Here is a 24,780-nt window from a genome sequence, read left to right as displayed (position 1 = left end):
TAGCTCGTAGGTTCCATCATGGCCTCAGTTTATTATTGACTCGTTTACTCATTGTTTCTTTCCCTCCCTAGCAGGCAGGCTCCTTGGGAGCAGGGGCTTTTCTCACTGTTCAGTCCTGGAATAGCACCAAGAATGTGTTTCAAGGATATTTGCAGAACAAATGTATGAATGGTCTGGACCCTGATGTGAGGTCTTCTCGGCATCCCAGGCTGCCTCTCGGGATGGAGTGTTGATCCCGTCATGCAGAGTAAGAAGAATGGCAGATGCGGACCGAGGACAGTGTCACTCCAACCTCAGGATCCCATTGGCAAGTCCTCCCCACAGGAGCCATGTGCCAGACCTGCAGGAACACAGGCCTTGGAGACAGAACTGGGTGGGAATTCTGGTTGCCACTGGTTTGGGCTTGTAGGCAGATGACTTCACCTCTGGAGTCTCAGTTTTCTCTACTAGAACAAGAACTAAACTGTCTTTGTGTTAAACCATGGGGGTTTGGAGGTCGACCTGGTCATCGCTGTTAATCACACTAATAACCTGAGACATGGGCCTTGTTTCTCCCGTGTGTCTGGAAGCCCTTCCTTTCCCAGGCTTCATTTTCTCATAAGTCCCCTCCCTATCTCCCTACAACCACTCTCAGATTCTCATTTGACTCATCCCAGAACAAGAAGGGGAAAAATTAATTTCTCCTCAACTTAAAATATTATGTATTTTTAAAATTGAATTTATTAGGTGACATCGGTTGTCAGAACCGTTCAGGTTTCAAGTGTATAAGCCAACAAAACATCATCTGCACAGTGCGTCATGCACCCACCACCCCAAGCAAAGTTTCTTCCCATCTCCACTTCCCCCTCCTTTGCCTACCTCCCCCTTTCCCACCCCCTTTCCCTGTCGCCATAACCCACACTGTTGTCTGTGTCTCTGTAATATGTTTTGGGGTTAATCCTTTCACCTCCTTTCATGCAGTCCTCCAAGCCCCCTCCCCTCTGACAACCAGCTATCACTCTATTCCTCATGTGTATGCAGAAGTGTATGCAGGCTTCTGTCATCAGTTTATTTTCCTCATGAGAGTTTGCATAGAAGTGGAATCACATGGTATTTGTCTTTTTCTGACTGGCCTATTTCCTTAGCATAATAATCTCCAAGTCCATCCATGCTGTCGCAAAAGGTAAGATTTCCTTTCTTCCCCCTTTTTTACCACTGAGTAGTATTCCACTGAGTAAATGTACCACAGCTTTTTTATCCACTTATGTACTGATGGGCACTTGGGCTGTTTCCAGATCTCAGCTATTGCAGGATGTAATGCTGCAATGAACTAGGGGTGCATATATTATTTTTAATAAGTGTTTCTAGTTTCTTAGGATATATTCCCAGAAGTGAGACCACTGGGTCAAAAGGCAATTTTGTTTTAATTTTTTGAGGAAACTCTCTACTGTTTTCCAAAGTGGCTGCGCCAGTCTGCATTCCCACCAGCAGTGCATGAGGGTTCCCTTTGCTCCACATCCTCACCAGCACTTGTTTGTTGATTAATTGATGATAACCATTCTCACAGATATGAGGTTATATCTCATTTATCTCGCCGTGGCTTTAATTTGCACTTCTCTGATGGTTAGTGATGGTGAGCATTTTTTCATATGTCTATTGCCCATCTGTATGTCCTCTTTGGAGAAGAGTCTATTCAGTCCCTTTGCCCATTTTTAAATTGTGTTGTTTGTCTTCCCAGTGTTGAGTTGTATAAGTTCTTTATAAATTTTTAAAATTAACCCCTTATCAGATGTATCATTGGCAAATATGTTCTCCCATTCAATGGTTTTTTTTTGCTTTGTCGCTGTTTTCTTTTCCTGTGCAAAAGATTCTGAGTTTGATGTCGTCCCATTTGTTTATTTTTGCCTTTGTTTCCTTTGTCCGAGAAGATATATCAGCAAAAATATTTAAAAATTTACAAACCTACAGAAAACTTGAAAAAAGGTAAGAGTAACACTGGTGTGCTTTTCACTTAAATTCACCAATTATAACAATTTTGACATATTTGTGCATACTCTCTTCTACACACATACACACACGCACACACACACACAATTGCAATCATCTTGATGCTTCACAGCTAAACACTTAATCATCCATCTCCTTAGAATGGACAATCTTTTACATAACCAAAGAGTCAATATTACCCATAAAATTTTAAGCATTAATTAAATATCATCTAATAGTCCATAATCAAATTCCCCCCAAATATGACTTACTTATAGAATTTATTTGGTCTACTACATTTGTTTATGTCACTTAAAAAAAAGATTTTATTTATTTTTAGGGAGAGGACAAGGGAGGGAGAAAGAGAGGGGAACATCAATGTGTGGTTGCCTCTCATGTGCCCCCTACTGGGGACCAGGCCCACAACCCAGGCATGTGTCCTGACTGGGAATTGAATCGGCGACCTTTTGGTTTGCAGGTCGGTGCTCAATCCACTGAGTCACACCAGCCAGGATTTTGTGCCACTTTTAATTTAGAATATTTTCCCTGCCTTTTTCTGTTTTTTCATGACCTAGAAATTTTGAAGAGTCCGGGCCAGATAATTTAAAGAATGTCCCACAGTCTAGCTGTGTCTGATTGTCTCTTCATGGTTAAATTCAGGTTAAACATTTTGGGCCAGAATATTCCACAGGTAATGGTGTACTTCCCACTGCATCCATTAGGAGGCACTGAGTGTCCGTGTGCCTGTACTGGATGATGTGAAATTTGATCACTTCCTGTATGATAGCGTCCACTACATTGTCCCCAGGTAAAACTATAACTTTCGTTCTGTTCTCAGTAAGTAATTTGATATGATAAGTAGGATATTTTGAAACTGTGTGAATAACCTGTTCCCCAAGAGCCTTTCTCTTAATGCGTTTGGCATTCGCTGATGATCCTTTCCTGTGTCAGTTACTATACTGGGAACTGCAAAATGGTGATTTTTCTAAGCCTGCCTTTCCTTGTACATTTATCAGCTGGCAGTCCTCTGTAAAAAAGAGCTTTCTCTTTATCTCTCTTCTTTATTTTTTTTCTCTCTCTTCATAGATATTTTTTAAACTCCAAGGTTTATAATCCATTATTACTCAAACTGAGATTCTTGGACAGGCGGTGTCAGCATGACCTGCAAGCTGCTTGAAAATGTAAATCCTCAAATGCTGTCTCGCACCTATTAATCAGAATACTGTATTTGGGGGTGGGGGAAATTCCTGGAATCTGTGTTGTTACTGACACTATTGTAATTCATTTCTGTCTTTTTTTTTATGCTTAAGCTGCCCCAAAGTTGCCCAGGGGAAGCCCCCTCAGACCAGCTCTGAGTGCAATTGGCATACCCCATTAGTCTTTGAGTGGTTCCTTGTTTGAGAGAATACTGAGTCACCCTGTGCTTTCCCTACTCGGCCGTCTCAGACCTGAAATTAACCATTTCTCCAAGAAACCCCAGTTCTTTCTTTGTGGGATGGTATTTAGAAATCAAATAATGAGGCCAGCTGTGCTCATTGTTGCTGAGATGTCCCTGTTTATGGGCCCATTCAGGAGTAAAAGCTAAGGAATATATATTCAAAGAAATACTGATACTCCCCAATTGAATCCACACCATAAGAGTTTTTCTAATCTCCCCCACTCCTGATTGGTATCCCTCTTCTTCTTCAAAGAACTATGGTTTCAAAAAGCATCAGTACATTGTGGATGACAAAGGAGTTCTACGGAAGGTAACTTAACAGGGCGTGCTGATCATAAACTCCTAAATGGGGAGGTTGAGGTTGGGAAATCATGCCCCAGACGTATAACTTCTCCAGTAAAAGGTTTATCTTTGCCTGAAGCAAGTCCTGTCAATTATTTTTGTGCATCTGACTTAACACACTACTGAATTAAGGGTACCCGCCCTCAAGAAAGCACATACTTTTGTTAATTACCCTATCACCCGGGCCTTGCCTTGCTTTCTCCCACCTTAATGTCATCTTCCTTACCTTTCTTCATTAATTCCAAATGCACAAAAGAAGCTGCAAAACTCAATCTCTGGAGCATTTGAGACTTTGCTTCCTGGCATTGTTGTCAGTGTGGCTCAAATAAAATCTTATAAAAATTCCCTGCGGGTTTGGATGTGTCTTGAGTCAACAATTCTCATAATTATATTAAAGAAGAAACCCTTCTTTGTATGACAAACTGATTTTCACACATCTCTGCTCAAGTTGCATATAAGGTGGTTTTGTGTTTCTAAATTAGGTTGGGTTTTCACTGTAAATAATTTTTCCATTGGAGTTCAATGGACCTACTGTATTTGCCTATTAATGGTGAACATGAGAGAGTGTGGTGACAAGATATCCTCTGTTTACCAAAGGATCGCTCCCATTATCTACACAGTTATCTCTCTGCTCTTGTTTTAATGTAAATGATACATTTATGCTAAAATGTAATCTTCTGTAAAAAAATGCACCGATCCTGATCTGTAAAAATAAACCCGACATACCTAATATACACATATATAAACTTACATAGAAAAAAATAAAACACACCAAAATGTGATGGCTACAATTCCTTATTGCTTTCAGTACTTCCCGAATTCTATATAGTGAGTGTACATTATTTTTATAGTCAGATGAAAACAATATTTTCAAGAGAGCTTTTTAATCTTCATAGTCCACGTAAAACAAGAGTGGACAATGCATAGTCTTAGCGCTGTCATTTCAGCTGCATTGATCTAAAGTAATAAATACTTTTTCAAATCAGAAATATTGCAAAGTATAGACACAGGGGGGCATTGTAACCAAGATTTTATAATTTAAGAAAAATAACTCAGAAACCAAAAAACAAAACAGCTTATATGTATTGAGCACTCTTTAGAGGCCAGTTCTGTTCTAACGATTTCTATGTGTTATCTCATTTAACACTCACATTAACTCTATGGGGTAGTATTTGGTTGGCCCAAAACTTCAGTTTTTCTGTATGATGGCTCTAGTAGTGCTTAGTTGTCTTTAACTTTATGTGAAACAGTTTTGTTAGATTGTATTATGACAGCTGCCATGTCAGTGTGCATTTAAAAGGACTTACCAAAATTAATGAATTTTTTTGTGTAGCCATTTTAATATCGAAGATGGAAAACAAAATGCTACATTTTTTGGCATATCGTGCTTCATTATTTCAAGAAAGGTAAAAACACAACTGAAATGCAAAAAAAAGATTTGTGCAGTGTATGGAGAAGGTGCTGTGACTGATCAAACGTGTCAAAGTGGTTTGCAAAGTTTCACGCTGGAGATTTCTTGCTGGATGATGCTCCATGGTCAGGTAGACCAGCTGAAGTTGATAGCGATCACATTGAGACATTAATTGAAAACAGTCAATGCTATATCACATGCAAGATAGCTGCCATAGTCAAAATATTCTCATTTACTGAGAAGAGAGCTGAGACTCCAAGCCACACAGCCTCCCAAAAATGCAAAAAGCATTTACTGTGGTCTTTGTATGTAATTGGGCTCCTGCAGTCACTTGTTTGGTGAGCTTTCTGTACAGTACCTCTGTGTAAACGTTTAATTCTCTTAATTTTTAAATGATTTCCCTTCGCTGCATTCAGAGTTTAAGAACAGCTATGAGTCAGAGAATAAATATTTAACAAAATGTAGTTTTTCATCAGAAACAGAAAGTTTGAAAAATAGGGATATACAATTCCCTGTTAGAATCTTACTACCTTTTCTTCCAGTCTATTTTTCTTTGATGTGTGTGTGTATTTAATAGATATTTTTCCTGATAATTTAGTAATTTGCTTTTTAAATCTACAACACAAATGCAGAAAAAACACGGCACAGTTAAATTCATATCTTTACCATATTATGAATCTTTCAGATTCATCATTTTTCAGTACTACAGCATTTTAGTGAAGCAGATATTTTAGCTTATTTAATCATTTCTCCACTATTGGCTTTTTAGATTTCAGCCAATTCTTCATGTACTAGTTCAGCAAAAAACATCTGCATGCCTGTATTTTTCCTCCCTCATATTTACCCCTTCATTTAGTGAATATTGGCAGAAAATCTGGTAAATACCAGGCACTATATTAGGTGTTGGGTTTAGGATTTTTTCCACATAAGATAGTAAACTACTTTCTAAAGGGTCAATATCAGGTTATCCTAAACACAGTCTTTAAAAAGAAATAAAAACAATTTAAAAAAAGAAAAAAGAGATGTAAAAACTTTTAGTTATTAGATGACTGATTACTTCACCTGTATGTGGTGAAGACTTCAAAACAAGTAATATTTGTAGATTTCAAATCACTTATGACAGGAAAAATGTAATGTTAGAATTTATAGTAGTATTTGCCTAATTATGACTCAAAATCCAAACATAATAGAAGAAAATAGTGATAGATTTGACTATAAAAATTGTAGCAAACATTAGAAACAAAGTTAAAATACAACTATCAAACCGGCAATGATATTTGCCATGTGTAGTCCGCCTCCTGTATCACAGATTCCACTGGGTGGACTCAGCCACCTGCCAGAAAATATGTGGGAAGAGTTACGTTGTTGCTGATGTTGCTGATGTGTTGCCACTGTTCAACCCAGGCAAAACCACTGCTGAGCTCAGCCCCCCCCCCCAAAGAAATAAGCCATGAATTATAATATAACACACTGAATAAATGAAAACAAAAAATGTAAATCCATATCATGAATATTATTAAAAATATAAGAGTACAAAGTGGAAAGAAAAGATGGATGTGGAAGAACACAAATTTCTTTCATACAGGAAAATGTGGAGGGAATCATAGAATTGGAAAGTCACTATTTTGCAACTGCAAAGTAATCGCTGACCTTGAGTAAACACATTTTATTTGCATAATAACATCACAAAATAATTTCCTGAAATATCTTTTGGCTCTTGTATGATCAAGGATGAACAAACTTTGAAATGAAAAGCCTTAATCAGATAAAAGAAAAGCTAGGGGATCCTTCCTTTTGTATTTTTTCCTTTCTCTCCAAAGCTGAGAATTCACCCTTTACAAGAACAAGATGAGCAAATTCCCAGTTTGCTGACCTGGAATTCTTTTCAACGTTTGTCATGAGACTACAAGGTATGTAGGAACGACCTGCTAAAGGAGGCTTCATCATAAACAAAACTGATTGGAGACAAGTGTCAAATTGTGAGTTAATATTAATAATATATATCATAGGTAGAAGTCTAAGGCCCCTAATATACACATTCTATTGCTTTATATTGTTACTTTTATACTGTTGAAGCAGTGGAGAAAAAGATCCTGTTTTGCCTGTTGAGCCAGATAAGTGTCCCATCTCCAGCCTGAAGCACATATTTTCCGAGGAAAGTAAAGTCTCCTGATGTTTCCTTGATTTCTCTCTAAGACACCAGGCTGGACAGAGTGTAGAAGTGCATAATAATGTTGCTCCAACTCCGGCTCACACGGGTCACACACCCAGTTTGTGACCGGGGGACTGTAACCCACCCCACCATTCTTTTGACATTGTTTCTGTAAACAATAGGTAATTGACTCTACTAGGGAGCTCGTAAATAAACAGCGTGTTTGTGTAAGAATCCTGGGAACTAACTTCTAAAGATACAGACTCTGACCTTCAGTCATCTCAGCTCTGGGAGACTTGCTGACGTGCACACAATGGAGCCAGAAGGACGGAAAGCCAAGATAACCTAAAGCCGAGGCGACTAAACCACGATGACTCACACCGAACCGTCACTTGCCTCATCGGAGTGAACTGTGCTCATCTGCCTGTACAGAACTTTTCAACCTCCTTCCTCGATCTTTGATCTGCTTTCCTTCTCCCTCCTTATCAGAACCTCTGCCTGCACTGAGATGTTAAGATAGGCTTTGCGACAAGGGTCCCCTATCTTAAGATTGTTGGCATCTGAATAAAGTACTTTCTTTCTCACCCGCACTTGTCTCATGAGTTTGGCTTTCATTACGGCAGGCAGCTGGACCTGGGCTCCGTTACAGTTTCACCCTTCAAGGTCTGGTCGGTGCAGTGTATACCTGTCGTTCTGGTATAGATGTTAATAGTACTCCTTTCACTCTCCAACGTGTCTAAGATTGAACCATACATGGTTTTCCTACTTCTAGGACACCCCTGATGCTTTTTAGGGAAGGCTTCATTTGCCTGATGTTGAACGGTAAACACCAAGCTGGAGAGAGGAAAAAGAAAAGACTAGAATGTGGTAGGCAGAAGAATGATTCCCCTAAGATGTCCTTGTTTTAATACCTGGATGTTACCTTACATGGCAAAGGGAAAATGATTAAATGTGTGGAGATGGGAAGATTAGCCTGGATTATCCAGGGGAGCTCATTTTAATTACATGGGTCTTTAAAATTGGAGAAACTTTTCTGGCTGAGTTATTAGTTAGAGGGAGAACTGACTCTGAAAGAATGTTCAGAGAGGTGCCACACCTCTGGCTTTGAAGATGAAATAAAAGGGTCATAAGCCAAGGAATGTGGGCAGCCTCCAGTGGCTCAAAAAAGCAGGGAAACAGATTCTCCTCTAAAGCCTCCAGAAAGGAGTACAGCCCTGCCAACTTCTGCAGAACTGTAGATTTGTATTCTTTTAAGCCATTAATTGTGGAGTTATTTGTTAATAGCAGTAATAGGAAACTAACACATGGAATTGACAGCATGTCTAATGAGCCTTGAAAGATTCAGTAAGTCATCCATTCATTTAACAAAATGCAAGTCCTTATATATCCCTGAGCCCGTGGGCTTCTCAAGGAGTTTACAGCCCTGGAGGAAGACAGTGACTGGAACATGTAACTAGGATTGTTATGAGTGTTCTCAAAGGGCTAGTAGGGGGTGGCAAGAAGTATTTGACAAGCACAGGGTAGTAAACCATGACATATAAACATGGACAAAGGTGTCCCAGGTTGAAGGTATGGCATGGGTGAAGGTTCAGGCAGGGTTTTGAAAGCAGATGGGTTGAGCCTGTAAATAGCCAGAAGTCCAGCTTGGCTGGACCATGAAATAGATGGGAGAAGGGAAGTAGAAGTATCGTTCGGAGGCAAGCAATAAAGGGCCTCGAATGCCAATCCGAGAGTGTGGACTTTATTCTTCAAGCAATGGGAAGATATTGAAAGTTTCAAAGCAGAGATGGGAACATAATCACATCTTTGTTTTACAGCAATACCTCTGCTATAAGATCCACTGGGACAGAAATCACATTTGTTTTGCCGACTTACTGTCGGCGCTTATCAATCAGGAGAGGCTAGTTTATGCTGTGGTAACCAACAATCCCAAGAGTCCGTGCCTCGAGACAAACCAAGTTTCTCTTTCCTGTGCTGCATGTGCATCATGGGTCAGCGGCGGGGACCTGCTCATCCTTTTTTTCTCTCTGCACATAGTACTAATTGTACTAGTACTCATACATTAATTTGAAAATACACAGTACTTCAATGTATTGATTTGAAAGTGCTCAATAGCATAACTATTTTAATGCCAAAGAGAAAAGCTATGTAAATTACCTTTGTGACCATTTAGCAAAATCTTAGTTAAATCTTTGGGAGTTTTCATGGGAATGCACAGAGGTCCATACTGTACATATACTCGTGTTTGAACAAAACATAAGCAATTTCCCCTTAAGCCAGAACATGGAGGTGAGTTCATCAACTGAACCAAGTGCCATGGGAATGGGAGAGCTTAGACCAGAGACTAGTGACTAGTGCCAGCTATCAAGAACCAGTTAGTCTGCTCGCTTTCTTGGCTCCAAAGAGCAGTAAGAAAGCATCAGAACTGCCAAAGCCCTTGCAACAGCTGGAGAGAAGCTGGTAGAAGAGAGGGGTGCTAAGGTTGTCCTTGGACACGAGTAGAGGGCAAAGGATTGTGTATTCTCCAAATGACCTCTGTTGTCACCTTGGCACTCAGCACTTATCAGCAAACTGGTCAGAGAGTTATTCTTGTAAGGATTGGGATTGTTCTGTGTCTAAAAACTGTTGCTTATTTTTAAGAAGATGTGCTCCGCTCCCCCCCCTCCCCACTTTCCATTACTTTTAAGCCACTGAGAGCTGAGAGCCTAAAGCAGAAACCTCTCTTTTCATGGGCAACTGTGAGACTGTTCTACAGGATGCTGGGCGAGGCCCTGGGGGTGAAGGTCAGTGTCATGGCCCCAGGCGCTAGTACCCTCAGCATCCTTAACGGCGTTTTCACATGGGCCACTGCCTGCAGATGTCTGTTGAACACCTTCATGAGAAGTGGACAGCAAAAAGAGAAAGCCAGAGCAAGAGAGTGACATAAGGGACTTCTGCGGAGGACACGTGACACACAAACCTGGGCGTGCTCAGGAAGTCCAGGGAGCACAGCTGGGAGCTTGCTAGTTGGTGGGTGTCGTAATGCAGACATTAATATGAATGGGAGTATTTTTTCTACATGGATGAAGCTAGAATTCCATTTTCTTGTTCATTTGGGCAAATGCCTAGGTAGTTTCTTTTAAATGTGAATGTCATGTCAGGGTTAGGTGCAGAGTTAAATTAAATAGTTTATTTTAAAAATTGACATCATGACAACATTAGCCATGAATATATTGTTAAAAATATTTAACAGTTTAGCTGAGCTATAATCTAAAATAGCTCCCAGAGAAAGAGATAAATGACAAATTATATTGGAAGTTAGGGGGAAAAGGAAGAAAGTGTAAAAGAAAGAAAATCAGGGTAAAATCCAGTGGGTACTTCATATCACCACTAAGGGTCATTGTTAGAAATTGGATGCCCTGCCTGGTTGGGGAGGGGCGCTCTGCTCATAGTCACCAGGGTTGACCCCCACGGAAGCTACTGCCATGTCGTGTTAAAATCAAAAGCAAACCAAAACCAGCTCCCGAGCAGATAAAACCGGTTTAGTCATTAATTTCGCTTAATTACCAGTCACTGCTAAGACACTCCTTTCACTATGCAAACTTCTTACCCCTGAGCCTCATTCCACGTTTTGGCTTGCGTGCTACAGGTTTGCAAACTGTCTTTTTAGTGTGTTCACAATAATTTTCTTTACCAGAAATTCATTGTCTTTACTTGGCTATTTCTGAACCTTTGACTTTGGGAAGTTGCCTGTCTCTGGCGAAGAGCTCTGGAGCGCCGCGCAGTGGCAATTACTTGCTGGGTCTGAAGGTAACCCGACAGACACACTCCTTATCTCACCGATCCAGGCAGGAAGAAGCTTAATGCCACTAGGTGCCAAGAAGGGGTAAAACTGGCAACGTTTGGTGATGCTTAATGATTAAACATCAATAAATATTAATTAGACAAATGAATCAATTCGACGGAGTAAGGTAGAGGTCATTTGATGAAATCTTATCTAGTGGAATTAGAGAACAAGAGAGAAAAGGAGACGGTGACTCATCAGACGAGCGGAGCCGGAGGAGCCGTTTGACTTCTCGATTGTCAGGACGGATGAGTGTAGGAAACGAGCTCACTTTGTGTATTCCCCCTACGTTCTGCCGGTAAAAATGACATCATCATCAACAGCAACAGCAAACGGCAAGGTAGGGTGCCCGTTTGGATGTGTGCCTACGTGTGTGTTAGTGGATGCAGCTGAGACGCCTACATTTTCTCACCTGTTGCTGGATAAACTCTGCAGTCTGGACTGCAGGCCTTTTTGCTCAGTGTGCAAACTTTCTCTTTTGTGCCGAGGCGCTGGGGACCGGCTAGAACTCAGAACTGGTCTCTGTTCTGGGTGCATGGACAGACCCGCCGCAGATGAGTAGGATGTAAGGCGCTTTACACGGATCACGCCACACCATTCCATAAGATATGTTTAATATTCCTTTTATGGTGAAGAGAATTCCTAGACTATCTGGTATGCAGCTCTGCTGTGTAAGCTTGTGCAAATTGCACTGATCTGAAACTTTGGTATTTCCATTCTAAACTGAATACCACCTACAACCGAGTTTTATAAGGATTTGGGGCAGAAGCACCAGAGGTCCGAAGAAGCTCTAAAATAGCGCGCGAACCACGAACTCACTACCCAGACCTCCCTGCCCCCTGCCGGGGCCAAGAACCAAAGAAGCGGTTGGGGGTAGACGATTTAGCTCCATCCCTGTCCCAGCAGAAGATGACGTCACGCTCACCCCTTTCCCAACACCTGGAGCCCGCCGGGAGCCCAAGGCACACTAGACACTGTTCCCGGCTGACGTGAGCACTGATGTCACACCATGTACGCCCTCCCAGGCGTTGGCACCACCCTACCCGGATTCTGAAGCTAGTTTGAGAAGCGGGCATCCAGATATCGGGAGCGGTGGGGCTTGTGTGGAGTCATGTGACATCGGCTAATAGTGACCCATGGTTTTGGTCTCCTTACGGGGATTTATCTGCAGCATGGGGCTACCTCGTCCTGCGGCTGCGCTGAGACCACAAGGGGTTGGGACTGGGTAGGTCCCCAGAGCAATGTAAGTGCTTCCATTCTAGAGGGATAATGGAGGAACATGACCTCTAATTAAAACTGCTTTATTTATATTTTAAGTTGAACTTACTGGGGTGACACTGTTCAACAAAATTACTGGTAGTCAGGTTTAGGGACACCATTCTGCGACATGGTGGGGGCAGTCATCTGCACACTATATTGTGGGTTCGCCACCCCAAGTCAAGTCTCCTTTCATGACCATTTTTTCCTCCTACACCAAACTTCTTTAAAGAGTTGGTTCCACTAATTTTCCAGTCACTCTTCAACCTGTTCCATTTGTACAATATTAATTATTTTTAAAATGTCAAGTCAAAAACATTTTTGTGTGCAAAAATACAAATAAAAATGAGCAGGGGTCAGTGTTTAATTCATTAGTTAACAAGGAACCTGTAAGTCAGACACTGCAAAGAATTCTAAAGACTGCAAAGTTTGTAAGGTATTTTGAAATGAGTTTATGCCTTTCCTTCCCTGACTCCCCCTCCATCCAATGGATCAGCAAGTTCTTTTGACTCAATTTTCAAAATTGGATTCCTCTTCTCTTCCTACACTGTCCCAGTCTGAGCAGAAATTACTTGTGGATCTCACTACTCCCTTCCAACTGGCCTCACCCCCCAGTGGATCCCTCCCATTAACCTCACCTCCAAACCCATTCACTACACAGCTTCCAGAGTGATGAAACAAAACAACACAAAAAAATGACCAAAAGTATAATCTAGATTATGTTGCTTCCCTTCTTAAAATCTACCAATAGTTTCTCCTTTGCTTAGAGAATTAAATCCACACTCCTCTCCCTGCTTACAAAGAACTACAGAGAACTACGTGCTTTACTCTGTCTTTTCACCAACCTCATCTGCCACTTTTTGACTTTCCCACTGTGCTTCAAGGCCCTCTGCTTGGAAAAAACTTTTACCTTTGAATTTTGCATTGTTGCTTATTTTTCATCTTCAGATCTCAGTTTGATTTTTACTTCCTACTCAGAGAGGCCTTCCCAGACCTTCCATACTGAAGTGGCTACTCAATCATCCTATTTAAAATAGTAAATCTCGAGACAGCCATGATCACTTTGATACACAACTTATTTACTGTTCATCCCCCACCCATTTAAAATGGAGGTATGTAAACTCATTGAGAAAAGCTTGATCTGTGATGTCAAAAAACCAAGCTCTGCATACTAAATAAACAAAGCAGAAAGATGGGTTCATTGCAAGGTTTTCTACCTGTAAGCGGGGTAACTCAAGGCTATCAGAGTAATGACTTCTGGATTGCTCATAGATTAAAAGATTTTGTGCATTAAGTAAATTGTTTGGCTTTTTAAGCTGATTGGTTGCGGGGGGGGGGGTGGTCTTTCTTATTGGGATGAGTGTAGCTGAATCAGGAAAACAAGGAAGTCCAGAGACAAGTGAATGTCTGTGATTGGTTGGTGTTTGGGGACTGGCTGGTGTCCTCTGCCAATTTCTGAGAAGAGCTGTAAATTCCAGGAAGGTTAGGTTAAGTTCTGTTTTTGCTCCCACCTCCACTTTTTTACTGACACAAGTGACTCAATTTTAGTTTAGTTCTATACTGTTTACCAGTGTATTTTCAGCTGGTGGAGCACTTAATGAGTTCATTGCCTTTCATTCCCTAGTTTAAATTAAGTGGGTAACTGTCATAACAGAAGGTCTAACTATTTAAAACAAGTGCTTCACAAGATATGTTTACAAAATATATCTGGTTATTGTATTTGAATAATACTTTGGATTTAAAAAATGGTGTGAGAAATGTTCCCTCTGCTTGATATTTAAACATATTATCAAAATTTTTCTTTTCAAGCATGCTAGCAGTATTTATTTTAATTGCCTAGATCAATTGTAATCTAGAAAAAGAACTTTGATTTGATATTCCAATCTAGAGTCCTTGGAATGAAACTTTTAAAAACTTCCTTAGCAGACAATTTTTGCTTGTGACAACTGGGCAAGCTCTACAGTGCAGGAGGATGCCAAACAGAATCTGGTGGTGGTGACATTTGAGTTTAGTGTTTTCGCTCTGAGTGGAGTGAGACTATGAGTAGGGAAAGGAAGAGAAACTGGCACTGTGTGAATTCAGGTCATGTTTCGGAGAAAGAATATACCAGGAAGTGTAGGCAGAAGCCACATTATCAAAGGCCATAAACTTGGAAAGCTTGAATCTTATTTCACATAGGAAGCCAGCACAGATTTTGAAACTGAGTTTGTGACATTCTCAACTGTTAGTGTTGTTATAATAGGTGAGGTCGTGACTAATTAGGCAACACTAGCTATGTAAGTAGACCAAAATAAACCTTACACACTTAAGAAAAATCAAATATGTTTCAGGTAATAGTAAGTGATTATGAACTGTTGGAAACTGCCCTGTCTGGTTTCAGAAGCTGTAACCCCCCCATGGCTAAGGCTGAGTGAGAGACCTTGGGACCATAAGCCACTAAGGAGACAAAGCTTATCTTCCTGGTAGGGGCACCACCTCTGCCCCCTTTCTCTTCACCATGCTTGGCCCCGGATAGCCAAAAGATGACTGTTTAGCCAATGATGGGTAAGATTCCTCAAAAGGGGAACAACCTAAGGCAGGCATGGTCAGGAAGGGGCCCTCAGGGAAGGACTGGGAAGGCTGTAGAAAAAGGGGATGATGGACCCTTGCCCCTTGGCTTTGACATAGCATGAATCCTTATTCTGTCTGCAAGAAGTCTCTTTGCTGCCTAGCTTTCCTGGCCTGAAAAAATGCTGGAGGTGGGCATGAGCCTGTGCTGGAAAGGGCAGGTTTCCTAGGGGAGTTGGGCCTAAGAAAGAATGCATAAAATTTTATGAAACCTACTTTGCTAATACCCTCAATTTAAATGATAAGGGTCCAAGCATGAAGTGAGTTTGTTCCCCAAAGTTTTATGGCCCTTTAACTTCTGACCCTGACTTAGAATAAGCCCTCAGAGTTCTTTGAATGTTATCTATTATTTAATCATTTCTGCCTGACAATGATTGATGAGCTTTACATATACACCTTGTATTCCTGTGCAAATTGAACCAAATAAAAACTTGTCAAGGCGGGGGTCAAGTTGCTTCTCTTGAGAGGGAAGTCACGCCAACCCTTTTCCTCCATAGGACTAGGTAGTCTGTGTGAACTTGTCTCATCTCATCCATAATGCTGCAGACCCCAGGAGCCAGGAACAAGAGTTTCTAGTAGATATTAGAACTATATACTAGAATTAAATGAGATATTAAAAAAGATTTATTTCTCAGCAATTATTCTATAGGGCACCAATTGTGAGCCAGGCACATGGCGGAGGGGATCTTCAAGCTACTTTTAGTATGTCAAAAGACCTACTTTTGACATTCTAAATCATCTCAGGCTGATAATCTCAAGCTGATCAGAAACTCTGATGGGATGGTATAGGTGCCTGCTTTTCTAAAAGAGAAAATGAACTGAAATTTAATGTAGTTTGCTAGCTAAAAATAAAATGTGGAAAAGCCTATGAAGGCATGGGAAATATTCACAAGAGAAAAGCAATGCAATTCAGGTCCCACCTTTACATGGTCTCTTTTACAAAGAAACCAAATCTGCTTCTCCTCCCCTGTTTTCCAGCTCAGTGATGGACAGCCCTGCCACCTTTTATTCAGCTCCAAAACCCAGAAGCCTGGGCATAATTTTCAGTTCCTGCCATGTTTTATTTCTCCTATTTAACTACACATCAAACTATTGACCCTACTTCTGAAACTTTTCTAGAATTTTACCCTCTTTGTTATTCATACTGTTGTGGCCTTACTTGATGTTAGGGGAAACACTGTTCCTTCACTGCATTATAACTTCTTCCTTTGCTTTGCAGAGTAGGTACAATGAACAAACGGACTGTTGAGCAAGCTGAGGTCTATGTGACCTGTCCAAAAAGATAAATTATGTATAATGCAGTAAGGAAGAAAATATGTCATATTTGTCAAATTCCTGTGAGGTGTCCTGCATTCAGGAGTTATGCTTACTTAGGTACTTAGTTTCTATTAGAAAAGAGGAAGGAGTGTGTTCTTCAGTGTCCTGAATGAGCTAGAAAGTTGTGACTGGTTATCATCATTGAATCTGCGTCAAGTGATATGAGTGGGTGTGTTGGGATGTCACCACACGCTGCCCATTCCTGCCCCAGAAGTTAACGTGGTCAGATCACTCCCCTTCTGGGCAGTTGTTCCTGGTGGTATTCACGTAGATGCATGTAATAACCGAAGCTTAGCATTGTTTTGGATAGTCATGGGGTTCAGGATGTGCTTCCCCAAATATGGCGCCTTGGCATATTGAATATTTTAAGCTGAAGGAGTCTGAGAAAACAGCAGACACAGGAAGATCACTTTGATGCCCTCCTGACCTTTCTTCCCTGAAGCAGGTCATGAAACCCTGATGTTATGACCTGGAAGAGAGCATCCTTATTTCTAAAGACAATGGGACAGGGAGAGAATCCAAATGAACAGATTTTGCTAATTTTCTCCCAGGTTACTCCACTTACTCTGTACTTTTTGACCTGTCATATTTCTCCATGACTGTCCGTCCACTCTTCATCGACCTGGCATAAAAACTGTTCTGGATTTGCCTGGCTGGTGTAGCTCAGTGGATTGAGTGCGGGCCTGCGAACCAGACGATTGCGGTTCTATTCCCAGTCAGGGCACATTCGTGGGTTGCAGGCCAGTTCCCAGCAGGGGCCAGTTCCCAGCAAGGGGTGCACCAGAGGCAACCATATATTGATATTTCTCTCCCTCTCTCCTTCCCTTCTGCTCTAAAGGTAAATAAATAAAATTCTAAAAAAAAAAACTATTCTGTATTAACCCTTTTTTTCTGTCTTCATTTCCTAGAAGGCTTCTGTGTCACATAAAATTTACATTAAATGAAATTTGTATGCTTTTCTTTTGTTAACCTGTCTTGGTCGGTTTAATTCTCAGACCCATCCAGGTGTCACCTGACAGGGGACCTGGCCCTGATCAGGTCTCCCTCTGGCCAGCCAGGAGTATATGGGTTCTTGACTTTGTGCAAGAAAGACTTCTCAACACAAGTCCAGGTGACTATGAGGGTACATTTATTAAAGTTGGGAACAGTGAAACAAGGAAGGGTTTAACATAGAAGAAGCAACAGGGGCGTTGAAGCTGGGCTGCTTTAGCTCACTGGGAAGTCAGAGAAAAGGGTGCCTTAGACACAGGTTCAGGGGGGTTAGGGTAGGATGAGCTACTGCTGCCTTTTGTTCACTGGTTGCAAGTCTTGCTGGGTCCCTTAGAGTTTAGGAGATACACTTGTGCAGCAAGAAGAAGGGGAAAGGAATGGTGCAGGCATGGTCCCCAGAAAAAGAGCATGTGCTGGGTCATTGTCTTGAGGGTTTTTATCTCTCTCTTGCAGGTGGGAAATCTTAGAGGAGGGTTGCAGCAGAATATTTATCAGTTTCTCAGGGTCATTCTTTCAGGGTCGTGATCTTCACTGATTGGTCACACCAGGGCAGGGGCTCATTAGTCACGGCAGCTGGTCCTGGCCTGACCCACCTGGTTTTACTGCTTTGCTAGGTCTGGAGCTGAACTACAACTGAGGTTATCTCTAGGGAAGGCATCTTCTGTAGCTGGTTGTAAATCGCCGGGTCGGATTGTTCAGCTGTCTGTATCAGTTTCTCCGTGCCACTTGTCCTGTGCCACTGGCCTGATTCACAGGGGTCACAGGAGGATCCAGGACAACCTTTTCCTCCCCTACAATGGGTAATAAAAGGAAAGTTTTTGTAAAAAACTTTTCAGCTTATTCTATGGCTTGAAACTAATATCTGTTAGTAGAAAATTCAGATTAAAACCAAGCCTAGGGAGATAGAAGTTGTAGTCGATTACCCAACAGCCATTTTTTCTTTTCTTTTAATATTTGACACAATAGTAAAAAATTGTTTATTTGAAAGTCAAATTTAACTAGGAGTCCTGTATTTTATTTGGCAATTCTAACCTTAATATGTCCAACAGTCATATTTTTCGGTAACCTAGTCTTATATAAACATATTCATATTACTAAAATGTTATTTTTTTTGGTAAAGCACTTGTGAGCATTAAATGAACTCCCCTCGGTGTGGCTTCAAGCTACCGGCCCACAGGCCCCACCGACACTCTTTAATCTTCTCAGCTCTTGTGCTGAGGAACGTGGCCTTCACCAGGACAGGCTGCTTTGGGAGCGTTTCGTTCCCCAGGACTCTGCAGTAGCCCGATCACACCGCATCTGCGATGGGAGTGGCTCCGGTCTTGTTTTTGGCAGCGTTTACCTGTGTCTGCTCCCTGACCGAGGCCCACAGTTTGTCCAGGTTGACAGTGGGGCAGAAGCTCTGGCTCCTCTGTAAGTGGTCATGCCTCACACCGACTCTCCCAAAGTGACCTGGGTGGTATTTGCCGAGGTTGATCCTGTGCTGATGCAAGCCACCAGCGTTACCTTGACCTCCCAGGCGCTTCCTGTGCTTGTCCATGCAGCCGTGGCCTTGGCTCACATGGCCCCGAAGTTTCCTGATTTTCCTCAGTCTGGATGGTGTGTGGGTGGCTGAGATGCAAGAGCAAAAAAATAATGTTTTACAGTGATAATTTACCCTCTGTCGTCAGGTATGAGTTTTATAGGTAATTAATTGTACCCACCAATATAAAACTCCCTATCATTTTGAATAATTCACAATAACAAGCCATACCAGAAGTATCAGGTTATTATTATTTTTTAAGAGAAGTAGTAACCCTTTATTCTCATGTTTCACAAATAAAAACTGTCTGAGCTGGTTGCTCTTTGGTGCTGAATCAAAGAGACCAAATCCCATACCCTCATCTGACTCCTCTGACTCTTCCTTCGCCTCTACCCTGGTGGCAGCAGCAGGAGCAGCAGTGGTGACAGTGGCCACAGGGGCAGCAGCCACAAAAGCGGATAGATCAGCCATGAAGGCCTTGACCTTCTCAGCAAGTGGGAAGGTGTAATCAGTCTCCACCGACAACGCCAGAACCTGCCTGTACCCATTGATGATAGAATGGGGTACTGAGGTAACAAGAGTTGGGTAACCAATCTGCAGACATACGCTGGAAACATTGTGGACACCCTCCAGGAAGTGGGAATGCAGTTTCCTCGGTGATGCTAAGCATTTCCGGGTGGTAGGTGCTGCCATTGTCAAACACCTGCTGGATGGTCAGCCCCAAGGAGAACGGGGAGATGTTCAGCATGTCAGCAGTGTGTCTGTGCTTGCTCCCACCTTGTCTCCAGTCTTAATCGGCTGTACATCCCTCAGGATTTCAATGGTGCCCCTGGAGATTTTAGTGGTGATGCTGAAAGCCTAGAAGAAGGGGGTCCTCTCCGGCCCCGGGCCAGTGCTCTGGGCTGGCACAATGACTTCGCATGGGGCGATGGCACCAGCACGTGTGGCAGCTGGCACCTTATTGGCTGGCAGCCTGTTGCTGATCTCAGGGGGGTCCTCCCTGGTGAACACAAAGCCCACATTCCACCTGGAAATGAGGCAACAGTTTCTCCAGAGCTGGGCTGTTTTCCAGATGCCCTTGGATGTCCTTGCATGTCATGGTGTTCTCGCCTATCAGCACCACAGTCTTCCCTCGGAGGGACACGTAGACCTGTTGCATCTGCTTGGAGCCCACACTGTCTGCTCCGGCAATGAACATTTTGCATAATCATCCGGAAGCTGGATGATCTTCAGGAAGTAGTCGGATTTCCAGGGCACCCTGTCTTTCCTGGGCCTCACGGCAGTGCGTCAGAGATTGCCACGCAGGGTTTAAAGATGATGTCACTCTCACAAGGGCTCCCAGAGAGAGACAGGTTATTTTTTAACAAACATAAACTGTATACTGTGGAAAAAGGATGAACTATTCTGACAACATTCAGGAAAATTTGTGCAAGCCTTCGAAATGGCAAAAAAAAAAATTACTGGGTGTTCTGTTTTTTGATCCTTCTGAATTACCTCCTTTTAGTCTCTTTGAGCCATTTACAATTCATAAATGGTAAAAAACAAATAAACAAACAAAAAAAACCCAGAGCAGCCCTGGCTGGTGTAGCTCAGTGGATTGAGCACGGGCTGTAAACCAAAGGGTCACCAATCCAATTCCCAGTCAGGGCACATGTCTGGGTTGCAGGCCAGGTCCCCAGTAGGGGACACATGAGAGGCAATCACACATTGATGTTTCCCACTCTTTCGCCCTCCCTTCCCCTCTCTCTAAAAATAAATAAATAAAATCTTTAAAAAATAAAATAAAATAAAATAAAATAAAATAAAATAAAATAAAATAAAAAACACTTCTGCTCCTAAAAAGAGACAGCTTTAAAAAAAATGAGAGCAACACAAAGGACCCCTGTCCATAAATGTGAAAAGGAATTTTGTCCAGTGGAGGGACAGTTGATTTCTCTTCCCAATCTTGTGTAAAAAGACAGTTTTGTATCTGTCTGTCAGCTCCTTTTAGCATTCCTTATCTATCCATCCATCCATCACTTTGAATTCTCCTTTGAACCAGAGATAATATCTTACTGATTCCTTCCTCCATTAATGAGTCAGAGTCAGATCAAAGCTTTGGCATATATTCATTCTATATTTGCATGAGAATCATGACTTTTTTACCTTTAGAAAATATATGTCCTTTAGCAATCCATTTGAAAGCTAAATCCATTCACTGATATTTGATCAGTTGGTGCTAAAAGATTTTCTCAATCACCTCAGAAGTCTTTTTAAGAAAGCAATTCTTAACCAACTTATTTCATGACACATATTTTTGGTAATATTTCTGGCTGGAGGGAAGTCATTGTAATGGCCAACAAGATAGAATTTGGGGCATTGTTTGTCATAGGGAAGCTGAGAGTGGCTGGAAGGAAGAGAGAGAAGAGCAAGAGAAAGAGAATGATAATGACTATTTTCTCCAGTAAAATAAAACATAACCCTGACCCACATCCTTGGAGACAGCTGGACGGTGCCTCTAGCACCATGGACCAAGCAGCGGCTTTACTCTTAGGCAGTTCTTCCCCAGCATGAGAACCAACCCTGCAGGAGGCGGAAGGAAGGAGAGAAATGGGGGAGCAAAGCCTGCAGCACCACCCCCAGATGCCAGCACAGCATTGCTGTCGATTTGCTCCTTCCAGACATTTCCTCCTTAAAAGCATTCCCTTCCGCGGAGTTCTGTCTCTTCGATGCTGTAGGGGGAAAATGCTTTCCTTAGACTCTCTTAGGGCTTCTGGCTGTGTCTGAAAATTAAACTGACAAAGATTAATAGGAGAAAAACATACACATGTATGCTTGAATTTTTACATGTGCGTGGGAGCCTTCACAAGAGAATACAGACCTGAAGAAGTGCGCTGAACTGGAAGCTTTTATACCCTTTTAGACAAAGGAACAATAAATTTGTGAAGAACTGACAGGACAAATGGGTTTAGGCTAGAGATAGTAAAAGCTAAAGAAGTAACCAGGAAGATAAGGGACAGTTTAACAAGATTTGTACAGATTTCTTGGCTCAGATTCCCCATCTCTGGAGATGAGAATGTCTGGCTTCCTCTCAGTACAAGGAGAGGGTACCTTTCACATGGGATTTTTATTTTTTTTATTTGTTATTTTTTGATTGCTTAACTGATATTAATAACATGACATATAACCCCTATACTTGATACAATGGTTATGTAAAATACATAGGTGAATACCAACTTATTTTAAAAACATAAATAAATAAGCAAGATGTGAACATGGAAAGTTCCCATTAAAGAAATGAAAAAAAATTTTAAAGAAATTTTGCTTTCCTTATCATTTGAAGAAATATAATTATCATTTAAATAATACTTAAGTTTATTAAACCAAAATTTTAAAGTATTATAAAGCATTTAGTTTTCATCAGTGTCAAGGTTTATGTTGCTCCCAAATTTTGCATATGACTGAACTTGCAAACCTGCTAACACCCACTGACTGGATTCCGCATGGGATTCTAAGGAGTCAATTTCTTGCAAATTTTTCTTTGCTTCTTCTAACATTACTTGTGTTTCTTGAGAATGGCTAATGAACACACCACCAATTCGATAAGGTGTCATCAAGCAGTCATCATCTGCATGCACAATGTCCTTGCAAGCATCTTCTAAATTTTGCAGTTGTTTCTTTTTTCGGACTATTTCTTTCTTCAGCTCTGTAATTCTACTTGTATTCTGTGCAAATTTGTTTATCTTTTGTTGCTCATCAAGTGTAACATTGACATAAGCAGCTGCCTTCTTCATGGTGGCCATCGAGGACTCACAGGGGAGTTTTATAACCCGTTCCAGAGAACAATGGCTTCCTCCATCTTTTGAAATTCCTTCAGCTTAAGATATTTAATAATGACAAGGTGTCATATTTTGGGGTAGTGTGTTCTGAACCTAATCAATGCTTTCACTATGTGCAGGGACTGTATGGAGAGGTAATGTGAGGAGTTAAATATTTCAAGAGGAGCAAAGCTGGGAAGCAGAGATTCGGATCCTGCAGGAGTGAGGAGCTGGGAGAGGAGGGACGACCAGAGGGGCATCTAGCAGGGTAGATGTGTGGCTCTCTCTGAATGCCGAGCAAAACTGGAGCATGCACCCCAGAGATGGCCCTTCAAGGCAACACAGCACACTTTCTCTGCCCTCTTCATGCCCCAAGCACCCAGCTGTCCTAACAGGAGACTTCTAAGAGCAGCCCCAGGGGTAGATGGCAAGGGCCTGAGCACCAATTTGAGGAGGGAGTTGGGGGATGAGTGCGGGGTGGTGTGGGTGCGGGTCTGTGCTCTGTCATCAGTGCCAGCAAGCTTTTAGCACCAACCTTGTGAATTTGGTCAGGGCAGGGGCATTTCTGAGCTCCTGAGTTTCCCTCATTCATTCAGGCCTTCATTCATTCAGTTATTGAATTCAATCAGTTGTTATGTAGAATTTGTACAATATATTCAATAAAATCTAGTAATCTCTACTAAGCCAGGGAAGAAGAAACCAATGGCACATTCAAATCGGGGTTATTTACAGGAGTTGCCAGAGAGTAGGGAAACCACAAAGATTAGTGCAGCCTGCTGGGGCTACGGACCCCCAGGCACCACTGCCACCTCTGGGTGTGGAAGGGCAAGGAGAGGGATAAACAGACCTGTCGCTGAGGGATCTCTCCCTGGGTGGGAGTGGGTGGCGATCTGGTCACAAATACTGATTTTCCTCCGTCTTCCAGATCTGCTGTCAGTACCTCCTCATCACAAATATTTTCTGAATCATCCTGGAAGTCAGGGTGCAGGGAGGGCTAGAGGCAGACCACACCAGTCAGCCTTCTGGGAAACAGAGCAAGATGAAAAGTGAAGACTGTATCTAGAGAGGCAAATGAAAAATATTCTACATACATTCTGAGGTTCTGGGGCTCGTCAGCCTTGCATCTTTCCTTGTCTCTTTTCCTACTTCCTAAGAAAGCACTGGCAAGAATGGGCAGAAAAACCCTGTTTAGGAAATTATTTTCACAGCAGAAAGCCATGTAAAATGGAATCAGCCTGGCTATCCATGAATTTTTGGATTATTCCTCCTTGGACAGGTCTTTGGGTTCCTTCACTACTCCCACCCGAGAAGGGTGCTGTCACTTGTAACAATATTTTAATGGCACACTGTGTCTGTATTCCACATACTTTGAGGACACACTCTGTGTCTTACTTATCTTATGTGCCCAAAGTCTAGCCAGTGCTGGCACAGAATACAAGTTGAATGAAAGGATGCATGAATGCATCAGTGCTTAATCAGAGGGTGCCAAGGGGTTTAGGGAGGTAACAGTATCGTGAATTTCTTTCACTCTCCCACAAGATGGCAGCAATTACCACGGTCCAGCCTTCCCCACGTGTGGAACTCTGCACATCTTCATCTTAGATAAAAGAAGCGAATTATCTCTGCCCCTGTGGTGCCCAGCTATGCTATCTGCTCACCCAGAGTCACTCGGCTGGGCTCTCCCCATTCACCTGGCTCTGTTTTCTTGCTCTCCAAGTTTAGACGCTCCACAGGTTCCAGTTTCTCTGGTGGCTTGTTCCTACTCCTCTCCTCTCTGGCCACTTCAGTGTGCGTAGAAACATTACAGCCTGCACCTCGTACTGGGCTGGGAAGGCTTGAACTGATCACTGTTTCACATTATATTCACTTCTGAAAAAGAGCACGATTTTCAGAAAATTGCTACCGAGTGTTCTTTTCAGGCTCAGTGATGAGAGTGTTCCAATGAGGTTGAGCGTAAATCACTCAGTTTTCTTGAAAGAGTGTACAGTTCCGGGGTGTCTTAGAAATCTAGAGCATTGTTTCTACATTAAAAAAAATTGTATGTGCAGAAATATTGCTTGGATTTTACTACCTTTGCACTGCAGCAAAGATGGCCAAGATTTGTTTTCAAATTGACCAATTCTGGAATTAACATAAATTGTGCCCTGTAACTTTAGACA

The 24,780-nt window shown here is 42.0% G+C and overlaps 2 protein-coding genes, 1 long non-coding RNA gene and 1 pseudogene across 3 annotated transcripts in view; 1 reads left to right on the top strand and 3 right to left on the bottom strand.

Moving 5' to 3' along the window:
- The first annotated feature begins 3,654 nt into the window (after nt 1-3,654).
- Nucleotides 3,655-7,882, top strand: LOC128626293 (uncharacterized). Its single transcript, XR_008390219.1, has 3 exons — nt 3,655-3,713; nt 6,977-7,066; nt 7,491-7,882. It is a non-coding gene; the product is annotated as an uncharacterized LOC128626293 (long non-coding RNA).
- Nucleotides 7,883-18,460: 10,578 nt separating this feature from the next.
- The window catches only part of LOC128625773 (uncharacterized), a 39,719-nt gene continuing 33,399 nt past the window's right edge, over nt 18,461-24,780 (bottom strand). The window contains 4 exon segments of the mRNA XM_053657732.1: nt 18,461-18,503; nt 18,505-18,913; nt 23,469-23,567; nt 24,280-24,468. Of these exon segments, the coding sequence (XP_053513707.1) occupies nt 18,461-18,503; nt 18,505-18,913; nt 23,469-23,567; nt 24,280-24,468 (740 nt within the window).
- Nucleotides 19,023-20,353, bottom strand: LOC119046047 (60S acidic ribosomal protein P0-like; annotated as a pseudogene).
- Nucleotides 22,214-22,606, bottom strand: LOC128626247 (prefoldin subunit 4-like). The gene has a single exon (XM_053657716.1). It carries the CDS (start codon nt 22,604-22,606, stop codon nt 22,214-22,216), a length of 393 nt encoding a protein of 130 aa, XP_053513691.1.

Source organism: Artibeus jamaicensis, unplaced genomic scaffold, assembly GCF_021234435.1.
Source record: "Artibeus jamaicensis isolate MK-2021 breed Jamaican fruit bat unplaced genomic scaffold, CSHL_Jam_final scaffold_474, whole genome shotgun sequence".
NCBI classification, from domain to species: domain Eukaryota; kingdom Metazoa; phylum Chordata; class Mammalia; order Chiroptera; family Phyllostomidae; genus Artibeus; species Artibeus jamaicensis.
This window is presented reverse-complemented; position numbering and strand designations above follow the sequence as displayed.